Raw genomic sequence first — 20,784 nt, 5'->3', positions numbered from 1 at the left:
ATGGTGTCTGCCTCCATGAACAGTGTCTCACTGTATCTTACTGTGCACAATGTTCATTGAACCCATGCTAGGCAAGGCACAAGCAGGGAAGCTGGAAGAAAACACAAGGAGTCGTAGGAATTGCAAACACATTTATTTTCCCCTGACTGGCACAGCAGCACTAGCAGCAGATACGCTGTATTCTCTCCTCTTGTGGTTGACCCAGCTGTCACAGCCATAACACAGCCTCACCGCCATAACGCAGCCAAAACGTAACTGCAAGGGCTTTTTCAGGTGGAGCTTATATATGCTTACAGAACAAAGGTAGCCAGTGGCCAAGTGAGTACCTTGTGATGTGCATGTGTGGTGCTATAAGTGAGCTCAACTGTTATATAATCATTATTTACAAAACATGGGGCAAGAGTGAAAGGACATGGTGAGAGAGTCTGACCACCACCATCTTGGCTAATTTGCTCTTTCCCTACAAACAGAAAATGATATCAGAATCAACCAGAAAGATCTCACTTGGGAAACAGTGAAAAGATAGCATTTTGCACATTAGCATTAGAAACAAATATTATAAAACACTAATTATGCACTTCAACACAAACAAAAAGGATTTAAAAAAACAATACACTAAGAATGCTTTGAAGTCTTCAGAAGGCCTTCAGAAATGAGACAGTTGAGCTAGAGGAAGATATGGATGAACTAAAATCTGGAATGTGTACACAGACAACAATTGATTTTACTTTCTCTAACTCCTGAGCTCATATTTTTATTCATGCTTTTTTTTTTAATTAAAATTTCCTCAGATTATCAGAATTACTATTATATAAGGAGATCAGTCCTGGGTGTTCATTGGAAGGACTGATGCTAAAGCTGAAACTCCAATACTTTGGCCACCTCATGCGAAGAGTTGACTCACTGGAAAAGACCCTGATGCTGGGAGGGATTGGGGACAGGAGGAGAAGGGGACGACAGAGGATGTCATCCCCCAATCCAGGGCTGGATGGCATCACCTACTCAATGGACATGAGTTTGAGTGAACTCCGGGAGTTGGTGATGGACAGGGAGGCCTGGCGTGCTGCGATTCATGGGGTTGCAAAGAGTCGGACACGACTGAGAGACTGAACTGAACTGAACTGAACTGAAAGCAGTTCATATTTTATGTATGCACCATCACCTAATTTATTTAATTTTCATAAACATGAGTCCTGCCATCTAAGATTTTGTAAACAAACAGCTGTTATCAACATGTAGAAAACATAAACATGACAATTTCGCATGAATTCATCTTCTCAATAACAATATACCAGCTTAAGCAAGTCATTGTTGGTGGGCTCATCGTTTTGTTCAGACTCTTCAGTTCTTGAAGGAACCGGTAGTGTCATCTCTCTGTGCTACAGTCAACACATTCAGATGGCTTTTGATTTGCCATTGCAGCGTCCTTAAATATTTAGAAGTTCCACCTGAAGTTCATCCCTTTGCTTCTCTGTCTCAGGTTGTATAAATTAAAAATGAAATCAGTATATCACTCTTCTCCTTTCTATCTGTAGTGCTTTTTCTTTCCCACCCTCTGTCAGTTCCTTCCTTTTTTCCTCTCTCCTTACCTATACCTGTTTATTCCAAGGAATAGTTCAGGGGCAAAGAGCCCTTTCTTCCTGGATCAGGTAGAACAGAACATTCTACTCACTCAACCAGTCAGCCACCCCCTTTCCTTCCCTGAATGCATCCTTTGTTTCATCTTCAAGGGACTCTGCTGATTTGCTAAATGACCTTTTCCTCATAATTTAAATAACTTCTGTTTTTAAAAGTTCTTCTCAAGTCCTTCTGTCACCTAATTTACAATTTGTCCTGTCCCACCTTGTTTGTGCACGTTCTTCTTCTCTTAATTTGAGTCCATATTTTGAAAGATGTCTTTCTATCCTAAAATAGCTATTTGGCTCTATGAATTAACTGCACAAGCAAAATTTTTTGAACACTTGACATTTTAGTACCTCAGCACAAATTTTTCTTTAGCTTCTCAAAAAATGTTTATTTACTCTCTTTTTTAAAATAGTGTCAACGTATCTTGTGGACTATTAACTCAAAGTTTTCTGAATGTTTTGTATTTGATTTCCTCCTTTCATGTGTTCTTAACATATCTATTCCAGCATGGCTAGAACACAGTAGTCAAATGGGAAATACAGGTTGAAAGTCAGGTTGGAGAAGTCAAGGGCTGCCATACATGGTATCCTGCTTGTGCTATGAATAATACACAGGCCAGGGGAGAGAAGGGAGCTGAAACCAGGCCTGGGCTCTGCTCACCATGCCCTGCCCAAGGCTGTGTTTATCTAAGGAAGGTGTGCTTTGTTGATTCTTGTAAAGGTGTCATAGGGGCTGGTGGTGTTCTAGTAGAAGATAATGTATGGGAGTTTGGATTTTATAATGCAGTGAAAAGCCAGCAAGAGGGAATAAAAGAATTCAATGTATAGTTTGTGAAGAACACTCTGCTGTGTATCAGGGGTTGGAGAGAGGCAGGAGTAGAAGTAAGGAGGCCAGTCAGGAGGTGGTGGTGACCACAAGTATGGTGGTGATAGTGGTGCAGAGAAATCAATAGATTCAATGTATCTTTTGGAGGCAAAATGAGCAGGGCTTGATGGTGGATTAGGTGTGGAGGGTAAAGGAGAGAGAAGTGTGAAAGGCAATTGCTCCAGTTACTGACTTGAATAACTCCATGGGCGGTGGTGCACATCCTGAGATAGGGAGCACTGAGGAAGGAACAGGTGGGGGGATTGTGTCAAGATCTATGGTACAGACAGTTTGAGACACCTATGATGTATCTATATGGCTACCAGAAGGCAAGAACAAAAGTAGCTGAAATTCTGAAGAACATCTGCTTTTTTCTCTGAGTGCCCTGAGGCTTTCCTTGCTTTTCACAGTCTGATAGCAACCTATCTGAACAATTCTGTCCTGTGCCTAAATGATTATCGGTATTCTTTCCTCCAGACAATCTAGAAATTTATTTTGAAAGAGCCAAAACAACTCCGGTGCAGTAAGTATAAGCGTAAATGCTTTGCCTTGAGGCAAATGACCAGTGCAATAAGCCCCACTGACCCCATACTGAGGCTGGTCTTCTGTCTGCATTTTATGTAATTTAAAGAGCTTCCTGCAAAGTTCCTTAGCAAACTTTCTGTTTCCCAGTTTTAGTTTTCCCATGAGAAATTCAAGTTGACCTCTCTCCTCTTACTGGCTTGAGAATCACAGTCACAGTAAGTCAGGTTTGACAGTTTTTCTCCCAAGTTATCTGCATTTACTTGGTCTTAGAATTTATAATCTAAATAATTTATAATGGCACAATGTAAATCTAGAGCCAACCTGTCACTGGGATCCCTTCTCTAATCCACTAGATAAACTCCCAGGCGTGAATGACTCCAGTACTCATGGATTTGTTCTCTCTTGCTCAAGTAGGCAGAGCCAAAACCAATGACTAAAAACCACAGGGAGAGAGATGTTGGCTCAACTAAAGGAAAAGCTTCCTAATGTTTAGCGCTGTCTGAAAATGGAAGTGCCTGCTGGGGAAGGAGTGAGTTATGGTTTCTGGTGGTGTCAAGGCATAGAGCAGATAATCATTTGGTGCAGATTCCATGGTAGAGATTGAAGTCAGGGTATAGAAGTAATCTCCACTGACTATTGAATTCCTGCTCCTGCAAGAGCTTTATACAGATGTTTCGTCTCATTTAATCCTCATAACAACCCCCAAGGGAATCAGTTATAACCCCGCCGGGAGAGGTTACAGTCACAATTTAAGATCACACAGCTAGAGTGGCAGAGCCAGGATTTAGAGCCAGGATTTAAACTCTGAGTCCAAAGCCTTTGTTTATCCTTCCACAATTCATGGAAGCTTGAGAAAATGAACTAGGGGATTTTTAAGGTCCCTTCCAGCATTGTGGTTCTGAGTAGAAATATGGATTCAAGCATCACTGACTATGTTTTCCTTCAATCACCCTTCTGGCCTCACTCTCATTAAAATGATAATCTATGACTCCAAAACTGTCTGTGGTCTCCATCAAGAAAGGCCCATTTTAAAAAAATCAGCATTTATATGTTGTTTCCACTCTTGAGTTTTCAACAGAACTTAGTGTCAGAGCCTCAAAATCTTTTTTTCTTTTTTTTTCCTTGGCAAAGGACAGAGTTTACATTATAAATGTACAGAAGACTAAGCTTTTAGTATTTCTGAAAACTTATATTGTCTTAACTTCTCTACTCATTTTACAGGTCTTAAAAGTCTTAGAAGATCTGAAGATATTTGACCCAAGGTCAACTTCTCTGGTCCAAGTTCTGAATCAGATTTTTTTTAACATTAGAATTTAAAAATTCATGTTAGAATTAGAATTTTTAAATGATTAGACCCTAAGAGTTCTCATCACAAGGAAAAGTTCTATTTCTTTAATTTTGTTATCTGTATGAGATGATGGATGTTCTGTAAACTTTTGTGATAATAACTTCAGGATATATGTAAGTGAAATCTTTATAGTGTACACCTTAAACTTATATGGTACTATATGTCAATTATATCAACAAACCTGGGAGAAAAAAATGAGTCTGAAAATAGGCTTAATTTACTTATATGGTGTTAAATTTACTTATGATAATGTGTGTTAAATGCTATTTTCTAGATTGAAGCTGAATTTGCCAAGGAAAGAGCCCAACATTTGGTTGAATTTCAGGAGCAAGCTCTTCTCTTTAAGGAAGAAGCTAAACTGGAACTTGATATTGAAAAGGAAAAACACCAAGAAATAATCCAAAAGTATAAGAAAGAACAAGAAGAACTACAAATGAAGGTCTGTCATTATGGTACTCATCATTATTTAATGGATTTGAAACTGTAGATGTTAGTTATTTCCTCCTAAGGACAACACTATATTTCTAACTCCTATAGATTTCCTCATGGTCATCACAGCTTATTTTTAGATAGAATGATTTGGCTATTCTCCATAATGAATGACTGAGATAAATTACATAAGAATATAATCCAGCTATGTATGGAATTTTTCCTACTAAATAAACATTTATTTATAAACATATTTTTAAAACAGCATAAATTACGTAACTAATAATTAACATGGTTAGATATTCTAATACCTCAAATGTCCAACAAAAGATAATGATGTATTTTACATAACTAAATTTTACCAACAACTAAAGTCTATCCCCTTTAGTTTCAAATATTTTCAATTTTAGTTTTGAATGAAGGGGAAATATTTTTTAAATATCAGACTTCCATAATTTCTTTAACAACGTATACTAAACAAAATATAAGGTTTTGACAAGGTTCCCTTGTTTTCATAAGACTTGAAAGTAGAGTGTGTGTGTGTGTGTGTGTGTGTGTGTATCTTTTGTGTGCTTATATTAACCAAGGCCTACTGGTAAAGTTATATTTTGAATAAACTCATTAAGAGTTTATGTAAATTAGCATTAAATGAGACTTACGGCCTCCACTTTGTTGTACAGGGGATATGGTAGTTTTTTCAGTAGCTCACTGTGAAAAGGCAGGGCCAGCCACATGAATGTGGTATCACAGGTCCCCATACAAACCTTGCAGGTTTATTGCTCTGCAAATGCTGTCTTGAAATTCTTAATAATAATTTAATCTCTGAATTTGTGTTTTATAAGTGCAGTCCTATTTGGGACAATGGGACAATGGAGCATGCGCTGGGAGTTGTAGCCTCGGCTCACCTAAGCCCTCTCCTCCTCTTCTGGACAGTCCTGTCCTAGACATGCCCTTACTTCCCGGCTCCTGCCCCTCCCACTCCCCTTTTCCCCTCACCCTGTGACTGCTGTTAGTTACTCTCCCATGTGGCCCAGGACCATCAGCAGGGGAATGCTGAAAGGCAGGCCCCAACTTGCTGGGGCTACAGTCTTTCAAGAGCAATCCTAAGTCCAGATTTTGTGAGTGAATTCTCTTGATTTTTTTTTTTTTTTACTGTTGACTCCCTTATTAAAAAATCAAAGCATGTGAGCCTCCTCTTCCCAAGATAACCTGCTCTGTTTTAGTGGCAGCTCTCCTCTGGATGAAGGAAACTACTGCTCAGACCCAGAAGTGACCCTCTCCTTCCCTGGGTTAATTGAAGAAAATGGAATATTAATTTATAAAAACTGTGGTGAATAGATTTCTTGTAAAAGTTATTGTTAATGTAAATTTAACATTTGAAACAAATTTGGGGTACATAACTCTTAAGTAATGGTTCACAAAATCCTTGGAACTTTAGTCTGTAAATGCTTTCCAGATTCTTCATGGGCTGATTTCTTGCTGTACTAATATTTATAATATGACAATATCCGTAGCATAAATAATGATATGTTTTGTCAGAAGCAGCTTTGCTCTTCTTGGTATGTTTTGTGTTATTTGTTTTGCTTTTTTAAGGAGAAAAATAAGCAGTCTTTTCCCTTCTAAAGATGCTGTGACACTGAGAAGTTTCTCAAGTTGTTCTTTCCTCTCTTTGTCTGGAGGTACCACCTTCAGAAGCAGTATATTTTCAAAGTATTCTGGTATCCTCTAGAACTGCATTATTTAATATAGTAACTTATGTGCCTACTTAAGTATCAATTAATTAAAATTAAATAAAATTGAAAATTGAGTTCCTCACTCATGTTTGCCACATTTTAAGGGTGCAATAACCCATACTAGCAAGTGAGAGCCTACTGTTAACATTTCTTCTCAGTTTAGTGATCAGTGATTTCACCTTCATAGCTTGGAATTGGTCATAGTGAGAGTGTTTACATCATGGAAATTGAATACAAATCTGACTTCTGTGTGTGTGTGTGAGAGTCCATTGTTAAATATTTACCAATGCAGTCGTGTCTGACTCTTTGCGACCCCCATGGACTTTATAGTCCATGGAATTCTCCAGGGCAGGGATCAAACCCAGGTCTCCCACATTGCAGGTGGATTCTTTACCAGCTGAGCCACAAGGAAAGCCCAAGAGTACCACAATAGGTAGCCTATCCCTTCTCCAGCAGATCTTCCTGACCCAGAAATCAAACCAGGGTCTCCTGCATTGCAGGCTGATTCTTTACCAGTTGAGCTATCAGGGAAGTATTTACCAGTACACCACTATCAATAGTCACATGTGGGTAGTGGCTACCACATAAGACAGTGCAGAATATTTCTTCTTGTTGTTCAGTCACTAAGTTGTGTCTGACTCTTTGCAACCCCATGGACTGCAACACACCAGGCTCCCCAGTCCTTCACTGTTTCGTGGAGTCTATTCAAATTCATGTCCATTGAGTCGGTGACTCTATCTAATCGTCTCATTCTCTGCCGCCCCCTTCTCCTTTCGGCTTCAGTCTTTACCAGCATCAGGGTCTTTTCCAATGAGTCAGCTTTTCTCATCAAGTAGCTAAAGTATTGGAGCTTCAGCTTCAACATCAGTCCCACCAGTGAATATTCAGGGTTGATTTCCTTTAGGATTGACTGGCTTCATCTCCTTGCTGTCCAAGAGACTCTCAAGAGTCTTCTCTAGCACCACAGTTCGAAAGCATAGGTTCTTCAGGGCTCAGCCTTCTTTATGGTACAGCTCTCACATCTCTACATGATTCCTGGAAAAACCATAGCTTTGATTATATGGACCTTTGTCAGCAAAGTGATGCCTCTGCTTTTAAATACGCTGTCCAGGTTTGTCATAGCTTTTCTTCCAAGGAGCAAGCATCTTGTAATTTCATGGCTGCAGTCACCATCTGCAGTGATTTTCGGAGCCCAAGAAAATAAAGTCTGTCACTGTTTCCATTTTTTCCCCAACTATGTACTGTGAAGTGATGGGACCAGATGCCATGATCTTAGTTTTTTTAATATTGAGTTTCAAGCCAGCTTTTCCCTCTCCTCTTTCACCTTCATCAAGAAACACTTCAGTTTCTCTTCACTTTCTGCCACTGGAGCGGTATCATCTGCATATCTGGGGTTGTTGATATTTCTCCAGCAGTCTTGATTCCAGCTTGTGCTTCATCCAGGCCACCTTTCACATGATATACTCTGTATATAAGTTAAATAAGCAGGGTGACAATGTAGAGCCTTGAGGTACTCCTTTCCCTATTTTGAAACAGTCCATTGTTCCATATCTGGTCCTATATGTTGTTTATTGACCCACATACAGGTTTCTCAGGAGGCAGGTAAAGTGGTCTTGTATTCCTCTTTTTTAAGAATTTTCCAGTTTGTTGTGATCCACATAGTCAAAGGCTTTAACATAGTCAATGAAGCAGAAGTAGATACTTTTCTGGGGTTTCTTTTCTTTCTCTATAATCCAACAAATATTGGCAATTTGATCTCTACTTCCTCTGCCTTTTCTAAATCAGCTTGTACATCTGGAAGTTCTCAGTTCACATACTGTATGGTAGTTTGAACATTCTTTGGCATTGCCCTTCTTTGAGACTGGAATGAAAACTGACATTTTCCAGTCCTATGGCCACTGCTGACTTTTCCCAATTTGCTCATGTATTCTGTCACTGAAGAAAGTTCTATTGGGCAAGGCTACTATAGAAGGTATGGTATCTAGAGTACCTTCAATCATCATATACAAGGATGAAAAAAAAAAATACATCAAAGGAAACCTTACTAGTATGATTTGAGTAGACTGTAGCACTGAAGAATTGATGCTTTTGAACTGTGATGTTGGAGAAAACTCTTGAGAGTCCCTTGGACTGCAAGAAGATCCAATCAGTCCATCCTAAAGGAAATCAGTCCTGAATATTCATCGGAAGGACTGATTCTGAAGCTGAAACTCCAATACTTTGGCCACCTGATGTGAAGAACTAACTCATTTGAAAAAACCCTGATGCTGGGAAAGATTGAAGGCAGGAGAAGAAGGGGATGACAGAGGATGAGATGGTTGGATGGCATCACCAACTCAATGGACATGAGTTTGAGTAAACTCCGGGAGTTGGTGATGGACAGGGAGGCCCAGCATGCCACAGTCCATGGGGTCACAAAGAGTCAGACAGGACTGAGTGACTGAACTGACTGACTGACTGTAGCTATGATGCTCTCCTACATGCATCCCCAAACATCAGGTCCCAAAGTCACCCTAAAATGAGTCCAGACAGGCACTTGATCAAGACTTGAGTTGTACTTGGTAGTTCAGTTCAGTTACAAAGATTTAGGTATTTCAAAGTATGTTCAAGTGATTAATGCAATTCCATTTTCGGTGATAAAAATAAAATCTTAGTCTTAACTTTTAAAATTGTGAAGGCCTATATGTGTCATAAGATTTGTTTTAATCAGATCAGAAGAGAACACCAATTATTTAGAATAAACCTCTTAAAACCAAGAGAATTCTGTGGATACCTAGAGACTATTACCTATAAACTAATGCAAGACTTATCTTACAGATATCCAACTTAATCGAAGGTGCTACTAAAGATCTAAGACTAAAACTCGCTGCTCTTGAAGAAAAACTCCGTGAATCCCATGTTCAATATACTGAGGAATCTGCGTTAAAGGAGAAAGAAATTGAAAACCTTAAAAATTTGGTTGTAGAATTTGAATCACGTCTGAAGAAGGAAATTGACAGTAATGGTTCCGTTTCAGAGGACCTGAGGAAGGAAATGAAAAAGAAGTCAGATGAACTGGAAAGAGTAATGCTGGCACAAGCACAACTGATAGAGCGATTCAACCAGTCCCAGAAGGAGGTAGGAAACGGGTGATGGTACCAGTGCAGTTAGTGAAAGAGTGCTGGTCTTTCAACAAATAAACAAACAAAGACATGAAATGTAGCTTGGTGTCATGCAGAAAGTTCTGGACTATTTATTAGTCAGAGACCTGGGGTCATATCCTGGCTCTGTCCTTAACTTCAGTTCAGTTCAGTTCAGTTCAGTCGCTCAGTCGTGTCCGACTCTTTGTGACGCCATAAACTGCAGCACGCCAGGCCTCCCTGTCCATCACCAACTCCCAGAGTTCACCCAAACCCATGTGCACTGCATTGATGATGCCATCCAACCATCTCATCCTCTGTTGTCCCCTTCTCCTCCTGCCCTCAATCTTTCCCAGCATCAGGGTCTTTTCAAATGAGTCAGCTCTTCACATCAGGTGGCCAAAATATTGGAGTTTCAGCTTAGGCAGGCATTTAACCTCTCTGGACCTGGCTTCCTTTTCTGTAAAATAAATAATACATTTATCTATGTAATCTCTAAGGTTTCCTTGGCAAGTTCTACTGTGTTGCAAATGACCATTTAAAACCTCTAAGATTAGAAATCTTTATATATTTATGTCTTATTTGTTGAAACATTACATTTTTGCCAAAGAAACTTTTAGAGTACTTGCTGTTTAATATTTTAGACAGTATATTTTAAATACAGTTATTCTTTAGGGTTTTATTTTTCTGTCATTCTAAAGTTGTAAGATAATCTACATGTATTGGTCTTCTTTCCTGTGTATGCACAATTATTTCAGCAGTGTTTTATTTAAACTGGAGTAGACAAATTCATGTCCATGGCATCAGCAAACTTTGGGAGATGGTGAGGGACAGGGAGGCCTGGCATGCTGCAGTCCATGGAGTTGCAAAGAGTCAGACACGACTAGGCGACAGAACAACAACATAATTTGGGGCTTCCTTGGTGGCTTAGTGGTAAAGAATCCACCTGCAATGCAGGAGACCCAGGTCTAATCCCTAGGTCAGGAAGATCCCCTGGAGAAGGAAATGGCAACCCACTTCAGTTCTTGCCTAGGAAATCTTATGGGCAGAGGAGCCTGGCAGGACACAGTCCATGGGGTTGTAAAGAGTTGGACACAACACAACAACAACAGACTTATTTTGATTTTAATTTTGTTTTCCTAACAAAATCTTATTTCTGAACTGCTGACCATTTTAGAAATGGTGGATGCTACTGACTAAATGTCTTCCCAAATTCATATGTTAAATATAATCACTCGTATGATGTGTGGAGATGGGTCTGTCAGAGGTGATTGTGTCTTGAGAGGTGATTGTGTCTTGAGAGATGAGCTAATCTCCTGAATGGAATTAGTGCTCTTATGAGAGAAAGCTCCCTCTTCCCTTTCACCATGTGAGGACACAGTAAGAGGATGGCCATTTTGAATCAGGGTCCTTACCAGACACCAAATCTGTCGGCACTTTGATCTTGAACTTCGCAGTCTCCAAAACTTTGAGAAATAATATTTGTTGTTTGAACTATGCAGCCTCTGGTATTTTGTTGTAGTAACCCAAACTTATTAAAACAGTGGGGCAATTTTCCAATAGCCAAGAATTAGAATATTGTCATATTAGAATATTTGATCCTATTTATAACAGTATAACAAATAAAGGCAAATGGAGGAAGATTCTGAATGTTAGTGATAAATAATATTTATTGGTTTCATTGGTGTCTTAAAGATGAATAAAAGGAAAGTGCTAGTAGTAATATTGATTATTAATAAATATACCATGTTTTCTTGCTATTTGTAAATTGTCAACCAAAATTCAAAGTTTATACCAATATTATAATTATGACATAGTGAACCTATTCCAAAGAAATTTTAAGTTAAAATGTGGAATGAACAAAATATTGGATCAAAAATAATACCTAAAAACCCTATTAAAGTAGGAATTACTTCCATGTTACAGATGAGAAACTGACTCAAGATGTTTGAATAATTTCTAAGATGACCCAGCATGGTGGAGCCAAGATTCAAATTTGAATTTCTTAGATTTGGATCTCTAAATTTCATCTCCATGAATTTCTATATTTCCTCTTTTAGGATACTTGAATTTTAGTGATTCTGCTTCTAAATTTCAAAGTGACCTAAGGCTTGGCACTCAAATCTCCAGGATACACACACACACACACACACACACCCTCTCTCTCTGTTACTTTTAGAATAATAATAAACACACTAATGCTTACTCTACCAGATGGTTAGGGTGTTGTGTGATTGAATGTCTCCTGTTGGAACACAGCACCACAACCTCCCTTGGAAAAGGGGGCTGCTCCTCCAGTCCAGGCAGGAGTGGGAAGAGCCAGCATACACATGGACTCAGCTCTGCTGGAGAAGGAGAGAGGTGATGCTTCAACTAAGACAGCAGTGTTGAAGTTCTAGAGGTGGGACAGCAGGTTAAAGGAGAGAAAGGCCAAATTAACTAGACCAGCAGGTTTTCTAACTCTTAAATCTCCCAAAGAAATGGCAATATGGAAAGTGATGAGTTATTTATAAACTGCTGCTAAGCTGCTGCTAAGTCACTTCAGTTGTGTCCAACTCTGTGCGACCCCATAGACGGCAGCCCACCAGGCTCCCCTGTCCCTGGGATTCTCCAGGCAAGAACACTGGAGTGGGTTGCCATAGGACATTTTTTTATTCTAGGAATTTATAAACTAGAACAAGACTATAAAGGGTCAAATCCAGGAAATATATAATAGGCCCGTGCCTATATTCAAGTGCCAGGCACTGTGCTAGTCATCAATATGCAATTATGAACATGACTGACAACTGCCATCCCATGCTTTCAAAGAGGAATTTAGAGAAAATATTATGTTGAGCAGTTAAAGTGACATCCAGAGGCAAGAATGACCTAAAAGAAACTTCCCATGTAAAAAACACAGACTAAAAGTTAACAATCTGGCCATAGGACTTGTATTAGTTATGTATCGTTATATAACAAATTGTCATCAAAATCAGTGGCTTCAAACAGCGAACATTTATTTCTGAGTATCAGAGATCTGAATGTACGGCTTAGCTGGATGCCTCTTGCTCAGTACCTCTCATGAGGTTGGTGTTAGGGTGTCAGCTGCTGCAGTCTCATTAAAAAGGCTCAACTGGGGGCAGGTTGACTTCCAAGCTCACTTTTGTAGTTGTCAACAGGATTTACTTCCTCATGGTTGTTGGACTGAGAGCCTCAGTTCAATGTTGGCTGAAGAAGGGGAAGAGAAGAACCCCTCACTTCCTTCCAACATGAACTTTTCCATAGAAGAGCCTGGCAACATGGCAGCTAGTCTCTTGCAAAACAAGCGAGTAAGAAAGAGAGAGTGCAAGAGAGGGTGCCCAAGATAGAAGCTGCAGTCTCTCTAACTTAATCTCAGAAGTGGTATCCCGCTGCTTTTGCTGCATTCTATTCATTAGAGATGGAACAACAACTCCAGGCCACACTCAACTCAAAGGGGTTGCAGAAGGCTGTGAATAGCAAGAGGGCAGGGATAACCGGGGGCCATTTTATAGTTTGCCAACTCAGGGCCTCTGAAGGTAACTTTGGCAAGAGAAGCTAGACTAAAAGTGAAGAACGAATATCTTTTTCACACAAAAGCAGCTACATTTGGAATTCTTCCTGCCTGTTGGTTGTAACAGGAAACCACTCAGAGATGAAATTTTTTTACATGCAGATTTTGGAAAGATACGATACTGAGTTGGTATATAAATGATTGTAGATCATTACTGGGAAATAGAAAGGGATTGTAGCAAAAGTAAAGTTATCTTGGGACATGGCTGAGGGCAGACTTCCCACTAGAAGTTAGACAATTACAACTGAACTGTAAGAGTAAATAATTAAGACTGCTTCTCTGTTTAAGAATGCTAAAGTCCAGAACATTCTTATTAAATTGGAAATGAATTAATACAAGTGATAGGAATTATGAGCCAGAGAGAACTGAGGTTGTTAGCATGTAAAGTAAAAAGTACTACTTTTTGTGACCGTGCATTCCATACACTTGAAATTTCTCAGATTCTGGAGGAAAACAGCCTCATTTAAGTGGAGAACAAATTCCCATTTGAAAGAAGATAAATTAATGGTCTGATAAGAAAGCTAATTAAGGAGAGGAAAACCCCACTCTCATTCAGGAAGCCAGAAAATAGGTAGAACTTTGTTTTTAATTGTGTAAAGAAAGTTCTCAAGGATAGGAGGAAAGCCATAGCCTCAAAAGGGCAAAATGGATATTCCTCCATGGAGCAGGGATTAGTGGAGTGCTGCCACAGAAATGAGGGTCAAGAAGGTGAAGCAACAAAAGGTTCAGGTCAATAAGAAGAGAAAAAATAGGAAGTAAAACTAAATGGGAAATTTAAATGTAAAAAAGGGGCTCCTGAAATTCTTTACAGGGAAAAGACACAGACATCAAAAATTGGAACAGTTTAAACAAATAAGAAGCCGGGAAAGAAACATAATATGTTAGAGAACAGGACAGTATCATTTAAAACCAGCTTAAAATAGATCCCATGCTTTTTGCTGCCAGTTTTCCTTCCTTACTAGCTCCATAAGCTAGTAAGAGCTCCACTAGCTCTTGAGCACTACCAAGACAGTGTGGCTCCACTGTTTGGGGCCTTGGATCCAAAAGGAGAATGTGAAAAACAGATCAAAGTAAAGCCAGTACAGAGAGTTCAATATTTTTGTTGACTTAAAACTATAGATAAGGAAAACATAAGGAGCAGAAGTTTTAAATTCTCCCACTTCCTATAGCTATCTAATGAAGATGAAAGATATTCAAAAATAGAAGGTAATGCTCTTGGTTAAACATGAATGATTAATTGCATATGTTTATCTCTGCATCCATCCCCAAATACCCTAAAATGACAGTAAATTAATTAAAAGTGAATAAATACATAAGGAAAAAAGAACAGGAAAGGAGATGACATTTGATGAAAAAAATGTTGACCAAAATTTGGAAAACGGAAAGTAAGGTATGGATGAGAGGTAATCAGCAGGTTATGGATATTGAAACCTAATGCTTGTGGAGAGTGTGGGAGTGCATGGAATCCTAAAAAGGAGCAAACCCAATCACATTAGAAAGGCTCAACAGATATCTCTCAAAGTGGGAGAGAAGTGTAGATCTGAAAACAGGGCTGTTTGAATGGTTTTTAAAGGTGCAAACAGATGCTTAGATGCCCTCTGTAACCCCAGGCAGCCTCCACCTACCGTCCTGGCAGGATCCTAAAGGTTTACACTCTAGAAAACCTGAATGCAAGAGTCTTTGGACCTGAGGATACACAAAAGCAGGATATAAGGCAAGAGCTAGAGTGAAGGTCTGTATATTTCAGGGTGAGGCCTCCCAGTCCCTGTCACCCACTCACTTCCCAGAACACAGACAACCAAGCTTATATATCCATACCCAGGAAATTGGAGGAGCCCTCTGTGGTAAAATGAGCTAGCTCAAAAGAAGATACCTCTGGCTTGGGAATAAACTTAACCAATGAATTGAAAGACTTATACACTAAAAACTATAAGACACTGATTAATTGATTAAAGAAAGTTTAAAAAAAGAAAATACCTCTGGGTACCAACAACTATTAGTACCTCTGGGCACTAAATAACTTTTAATTAAAAGTTATATGCATGTCCAATGAAACATATACCAGTAAACAAGCCCTTACCTAGTAGGCACACAGAGTTTCCAGTAACATTTTGAAGACTCATTTTTAAACACAAAAACCAAGAATAACCAAGCATTTGAGGAATACTTCTAATATGAAAGACAGAATCAGGATCAAACAAATAAGCAAAAAAAGAACAATGTGGGAAGAAAAAGTGTCAAAAAAGAGCATAATTCATATCCTTAGAGACAAAAGAGAAGATATATCCATGAAATGTGAGGGAGGTCTTTCTTATCTCTCCTTGCTATTCTTTGGAACTCTGCATTCTGATGCTTATCTTTCCTTTTCTCCTTTGCTTTTCACTTTTCTTCTTTTCACAGCTATTTGTAAGGCCTCCTCAGACAGCCATTTTGCTTTTTTGCATTTCTTTTCCATGGGGATGGTCTTGATCCCTGTCTCCTATACAATGTCACAAACCTCCATCCATAGTTCATCAGGCACTCTATCAGATCTAGTCCCTTAAATCTATTTCTCACTTCCACTGTATAAATCATAAGGGATTTCATTTAGGTCATACCTGAATGGTCTAGTAGTGTTCCCTACTTTCTTCAATTTAAGTCTGAATTTGGCAATAAGGAGTTCATAATCTGAACCACAGTCAGCTCCCGGTCTTGTTTTTGCTGACTATATAGAGCTTCTCCATCTTTGGCTGCAAAGAATATAATCAATCTGATTTCGGTGTTGACCATCTGGTGATGTCCATGTGTAGAGTCTTCTCTTGTGTTGTTGGAAGAGGGTGTTTGCTATGACCAGTGCATTCTCTTGGTGAAACTCTATTAGTCTTTGCCCTGCTTCATTCCATATTCCAAGGTCAAATTTGCCTGTTACTCCAGGTGTTTCTTGACTTCCTACTTTTGCATTCCAGTCCCCTATAATGAAAAGGACATCTTTTTGGGTATTAGTTCTAAAAGGTCTTGTAGGTCTTCATAGAACCGTTCAACTTCAGCTTCTTCAGCATTACTGGTTGGGTCATAGGCTCGAATCACCATGATATTGAATGGTTTGCCTTGGAAACGAACAAGATCTTCTGTTGACCATGATGGCTACTCCATTTCTTCTAAGGGATTCCTGCCCACAGTAGTAGATATAATGGTCATCTGAGTTAAATTCACCCATTCCAGTCCATTTCAGTTCGCTGATTCCTAGAATGTCAACATTCACTCTTGCCATCTCCTGTTTGACCACTTTCAATTTGCCTTGATTCATGGACCTAACATTCCAGGTTCCTCTGCAATATTGCTCTTTACAGCATCGGACCTTGCTTCTATCACCAGTCACATCCACAACTGGGTATTGTTTTTTTCTTTGGCTCCATCCCTTCATTCTTTCTAGAGTTACTTCTCCACTGATCTCCAGTAGCATATTGGGCACCTACTGACCTGGGGAGTTCCTCTTTCAGTATCCTATCATTTTGCCTTTTCATACTGTTTATGGGGTTCTCAAGGCAAGAATACTGAAGTGGTTTGCCATTCCCTTCTCCAGTGGACCACATTCTGTCAGACCTCTCCGCCATGACCCATCTGTCTTGGGTGGCCCCACATGGCATGGCTTAGTTTCATTGAGTTAGACAAGGCCGTGGTCTGTGTGATCAGATTGGCTAGTTTTCTGTGATTATGGTTTCAGTGTGTCTGCCCTCTGATGCCCTCCCGCAGCACCTACCATCTTACTTGGGTTTCTCTTACCTTGGACCTGGCGTGTCTCTTCATGGCTGCTCCAGCAAAGCGCAGCTGCTGCTCCTTACCTTGGACGAGGTCGCCCCTCCTGGTACTTCCCTTGCAGCCTTTCTCAGGAAGCTCCACAATGAGGGAGTAAACTAAGAAAGGAGAAGACACAGGAATCAGGAAATGAGCATTTCCACACAGGAGAGAGGTAGTGGGAATCCCCAGGTCCAGGACGATGGTGGGAAAAAATCCAAGGATGACAGCAGTGTAACAGACTTGGAGAAAACCAGACTGAGTTCAATAAAAGAATGGCAGATTTTTAGAAGTATGTCTCTGAGGAAAAAAAAGAGAATGGATAGATTACATGGAGTGCTTAAATGTGTTGAGAGGATATTTACACTTCTGTAAGTAGGTTTGGTGAAAAATTGGTTATCAACACCTAGAAAACTAAGCAGATAAATAATGGGATAATAATAAACTCCAGAAGGGAACTGTGAAAGAAAGGAAGTGTAATCATAGTACACTGCATGGCTGAGGTGTACATATACTTATATACTATAATCATATAAGGTGGAATATAGATTTGACTAAAAATTGTGGTAGAAATTGGGAAGGTTTTTCAATAAAATTATGATAGGAGCCTCTCCTAGGGGAGCAGAAACATCTTCTAATGGAAGGTGAAACAACTGTAAGGAAGCTAAATCCTCATCTTTGATTCTATGAAATCAGTAGATAATGACTTCAAAATTGAAAACCATGAGGTAGCTGTATAATAACATTATTTAGGACTATGGATATAAATATCATTAGAAACAGCTTAAAAACCTGAAAATGATTGTTCCTGGGAGGCAGAACCTGAAAGTGTGAAGAAGTAAGTGCTTTATTTCATTATAAAGTTATAGTATTATTTTAATCTTTAACTATGTGTAATAAACTAATTTTTAAAAATAATTTAAAATAATGGATAAGAGTAAATGTTATAGAGGACCTGACAGAGAGGGAAGCAGAGGAAAGGATAAAGGACAAAGTTATAGAAGAAGAAACAGGAAAGTTGTAAGTACAGCAAATAAACAACAGAATATGAACCTTAATGAGATATTTTTTAAGATTAGAGAAATTTTTAAAGTAAAAACAAAGCAGATTCTAGCTTAAATTTCAGTAACAGGTACCTGAAACATTTCTGTTTATTCTTCAAGTCCAAACAAAAGGAATACTCTTCAGTGAACCCACAGAATCTACATCCAGCCTAATACAGCTGGTTGTTTTTGTTTTTTAATCTTTTTCTACTGAAGTAGAATATATATATCGGAGAAGGCAATGGCACCCCACTCCAGTACTCTTGCCTGGAAAATCCCATGGACAGAGGAGCCTGGTAGGCTGCAGTCCATGGGGTCACTAAGAGTCGGGCACGACTGAGCGACTTCACTTTCACTTTTCACTTTCATGCATTGGAGAAGGAAATGGCAACCCACTCCAGTGTTCTTGCCTGGCGAATCCCAGGGACAGACAGAGGAGCCTAGTGGGCTGCCATCTATGGGGTCGCACAGAGTTGGACACGACTGAAGCAACTTAGCAGCAGCAGCAGCAGCAGCAGCAGAATATATATATATACACACACATACATATATATGAGGTGTTATATTCGAAGGGATGGTCAGAGGTCTCTCTGAGAAGATAATATTCAAGCAGACCTGAAGTAAGAAAAAGAGCATTCCAGATAGAGTGAATAGGAAGTGCAAAGGCCCTGTGGTAAGAAGCACCCTGGGAACCTTTGAGAAACCACAAGGAAGTCAGCAAGCATTGCTGGAGCATAGTGAGCAAGGAGGGCATGGTAGGGAGCAAAGTTGGAGGGGCCAATTCATGTGGAGTCTTTGAAGGCATTAAAGACTTTGCACACCTTCCAACTTTGGCTTGTCTTCTGAGAGTCCCTTGGACTGCAAGGAGATCAAACCGGTAAATCCTAAAGGAAATCAACTCTGAATATTCACTGGAGAGACTGATGTTGAAACCAAAGCTCCAATACTTTGGCCACCCGATGCGAAGAGCCGACTCACTGGAAAAGACACTGGGAAAGACTGAAGGCAAAAGGAGAAGGGGGTGACAGAGGATGAGATGGTTAGATAGCATCACCAACTCAATGGACATGAATTTGAGCAAACTCCAGGAGACAGTGGAAGACAGAGGAGCCTGATGTGCTGCAGTCCATGGAGTTGCAAAGAGTCGGACAAGATTTAGCAATTGAAAAACAATGAAGACATTGGATTGTTGGACTTCCCTGGTGGCAAAGTGGATAAGAACCCACCTGCCATTGCAGAGGACACAGGTTCAATCCATGATCCAGTAAGATTCCACATACTATGGAGCAACTAAGCCCAGGAGCCACAACTACTGAGTCTGTGTGCACAGCTACTAAAACCCAGGCACCCTAGAGCCTGTGCTCCACAACAAGAGGAGCCACCACAATGAGAGGCCCTCGCTCCACAACTAGAGAGTAGCCCTTGCTCACTACAACTAGAAAGAGCCCATGCACATCAGTGAAGAACCAGTACAACCAAAAATAAATAATTATTTTAAAAGACTTTGGATTGTTTTCTAAGTGTGGTGAAAAGCTACCTGGCAATGTTGAACAAGGGAGTGACATGATATGACTTATTTTTAGAGAATCACTCTGACTACTGTGTGGAAAATAGGTTGAAGGGGGCAGGGCAAAATGAAAGCAGAAAGACCTATTGCAAGGTCCTTGAAAAGGTCTAGAAAAGCATTCTCGGTCATCATCATAAAGGAGGTGACAATTGGCCAGATTTGGAATACATTTGGTATAAATTTCCTAGGTGGAGGTAACAGAAGTTGCTGATGGGTGGGATGATGAAGAATGGTAAGAGGGGTCAAAGATAACGCCAAAGTTTGGTGTCTCAACAACTGAGTGAATGAAAGTGCCATTACTAAGGTGGAAAACACTAGTTAAGGAATACAATTGGGAGGAATATCAAGAATTTGATTTGGGAGAAATATCAATAACCTCAGATATGCAGATGACACCACCCTTATGGCAGAAAGTGAAGAAGAAATAAAAAGCCTCTTGATGAAAGTGAAAGAGGAGAGTGAAAAAGTTGGCTTAAAGCTCAACATTCAGAACACTAAGATCATGGCATCTGGTCACATCACTTCATGGCAAATAGATGGGGAAACAGTGGGAACAGTGGCTGACATTATTTTTCTGGGCTCCAAAGTCGCTGCAGATGGTGCTTGCAGCCATGAAATTAAAAGATGCTTGCTCCTTGGAAGGAAAGCTGTGACCAACCTAGACAGCATATTCAAAAGCAGAGACATTACTCTGCCAACAAAGGTCCATCTAGTCAAGGCTACGGTTTTTTCAGTGGTCATGTATGGATGTGAGAGTTGGACTATCAAGAAGGCTGAGCATCGAAGAATTGATGCTTTTGAACTGTGGTGTTGGAGAAGACTCTTGAGAGTCCCTTGGACTGCAAGGAGATCCAACCAGTCCATTCTAAAGGAGATTGGTCCTGGGTGTTCTCTGGAAGGAATGATGCTAAAGCTGAAACTCCAGTACTTTGGCCACCTCATGCAAAGAGTTGACTCATTGGAAAAGACTCTGATGCTGGGAGGGATTGGGGGCAGAAAGAGAAGGGGACGACAGAAGATAAGATGGCTGGTTGGCATCACCAACTCGATGGACTTGAGTTTGAGTCAACTCCGGGAGATGATGATGGACAGGGAGGCCTGGTGTGCTGCAATTCATGGGGTCGCAAAGAGTCAGACACAACTGAGCGACTGAACTGAACTGAACTGAACTGAATCTTAACATAC

The 20,784-nt window shown here is 39.9% G+C and overlaps 1 protein-coding gene across 2 annotated transcripts in view; it reads left to right on the top strand.

Moving 5' to 3' along the window:
- The window catches only part of LEKR1 (leucine, glutamate and lysine rich 1), a 209,445-nt gene that overhangs the window by 179,455 nt on the left and 9,206 nt on the right, over positions 1-20,784 (top strand). For both annotated transcript variants that reach the window (XM_010839868.1, XM_010839869.1), the window contains 2 exons: positions 4,638-4,802; positions 9,343-9,642. In XM_010839868.1, the coding sequence (XP_010838170.1) occupies positions 4,638-4,802; positions 9,343-9,642 (465 nt within the window). The remainder of the gene's footprint in view (positions 1-4,637; positions 4,803-9,342; positions 9,643-20,784) is intronic.

This window comes from Bison bison, unplaced genomic scaffold (genome assembly GCF_000754665.1).
Source record: "Bison bison bison isolate TAMUID 2011002044 unplaced genomic scaffold, Bison_UMD1.0 scf7180017864135, whole genome shotgun sequence".
Classification (NCBI taxonomy): Eukaryota; Metazoa; Chordata; class Mammalia; order Artiodactyla; family Bovidae; genus Bison; species Bison bison.
The sequence above is the reverse complement of the archived record's forward strand: the minus strand, read 5'-3'. Positions and strand labels throughout refer to the sequence as shown.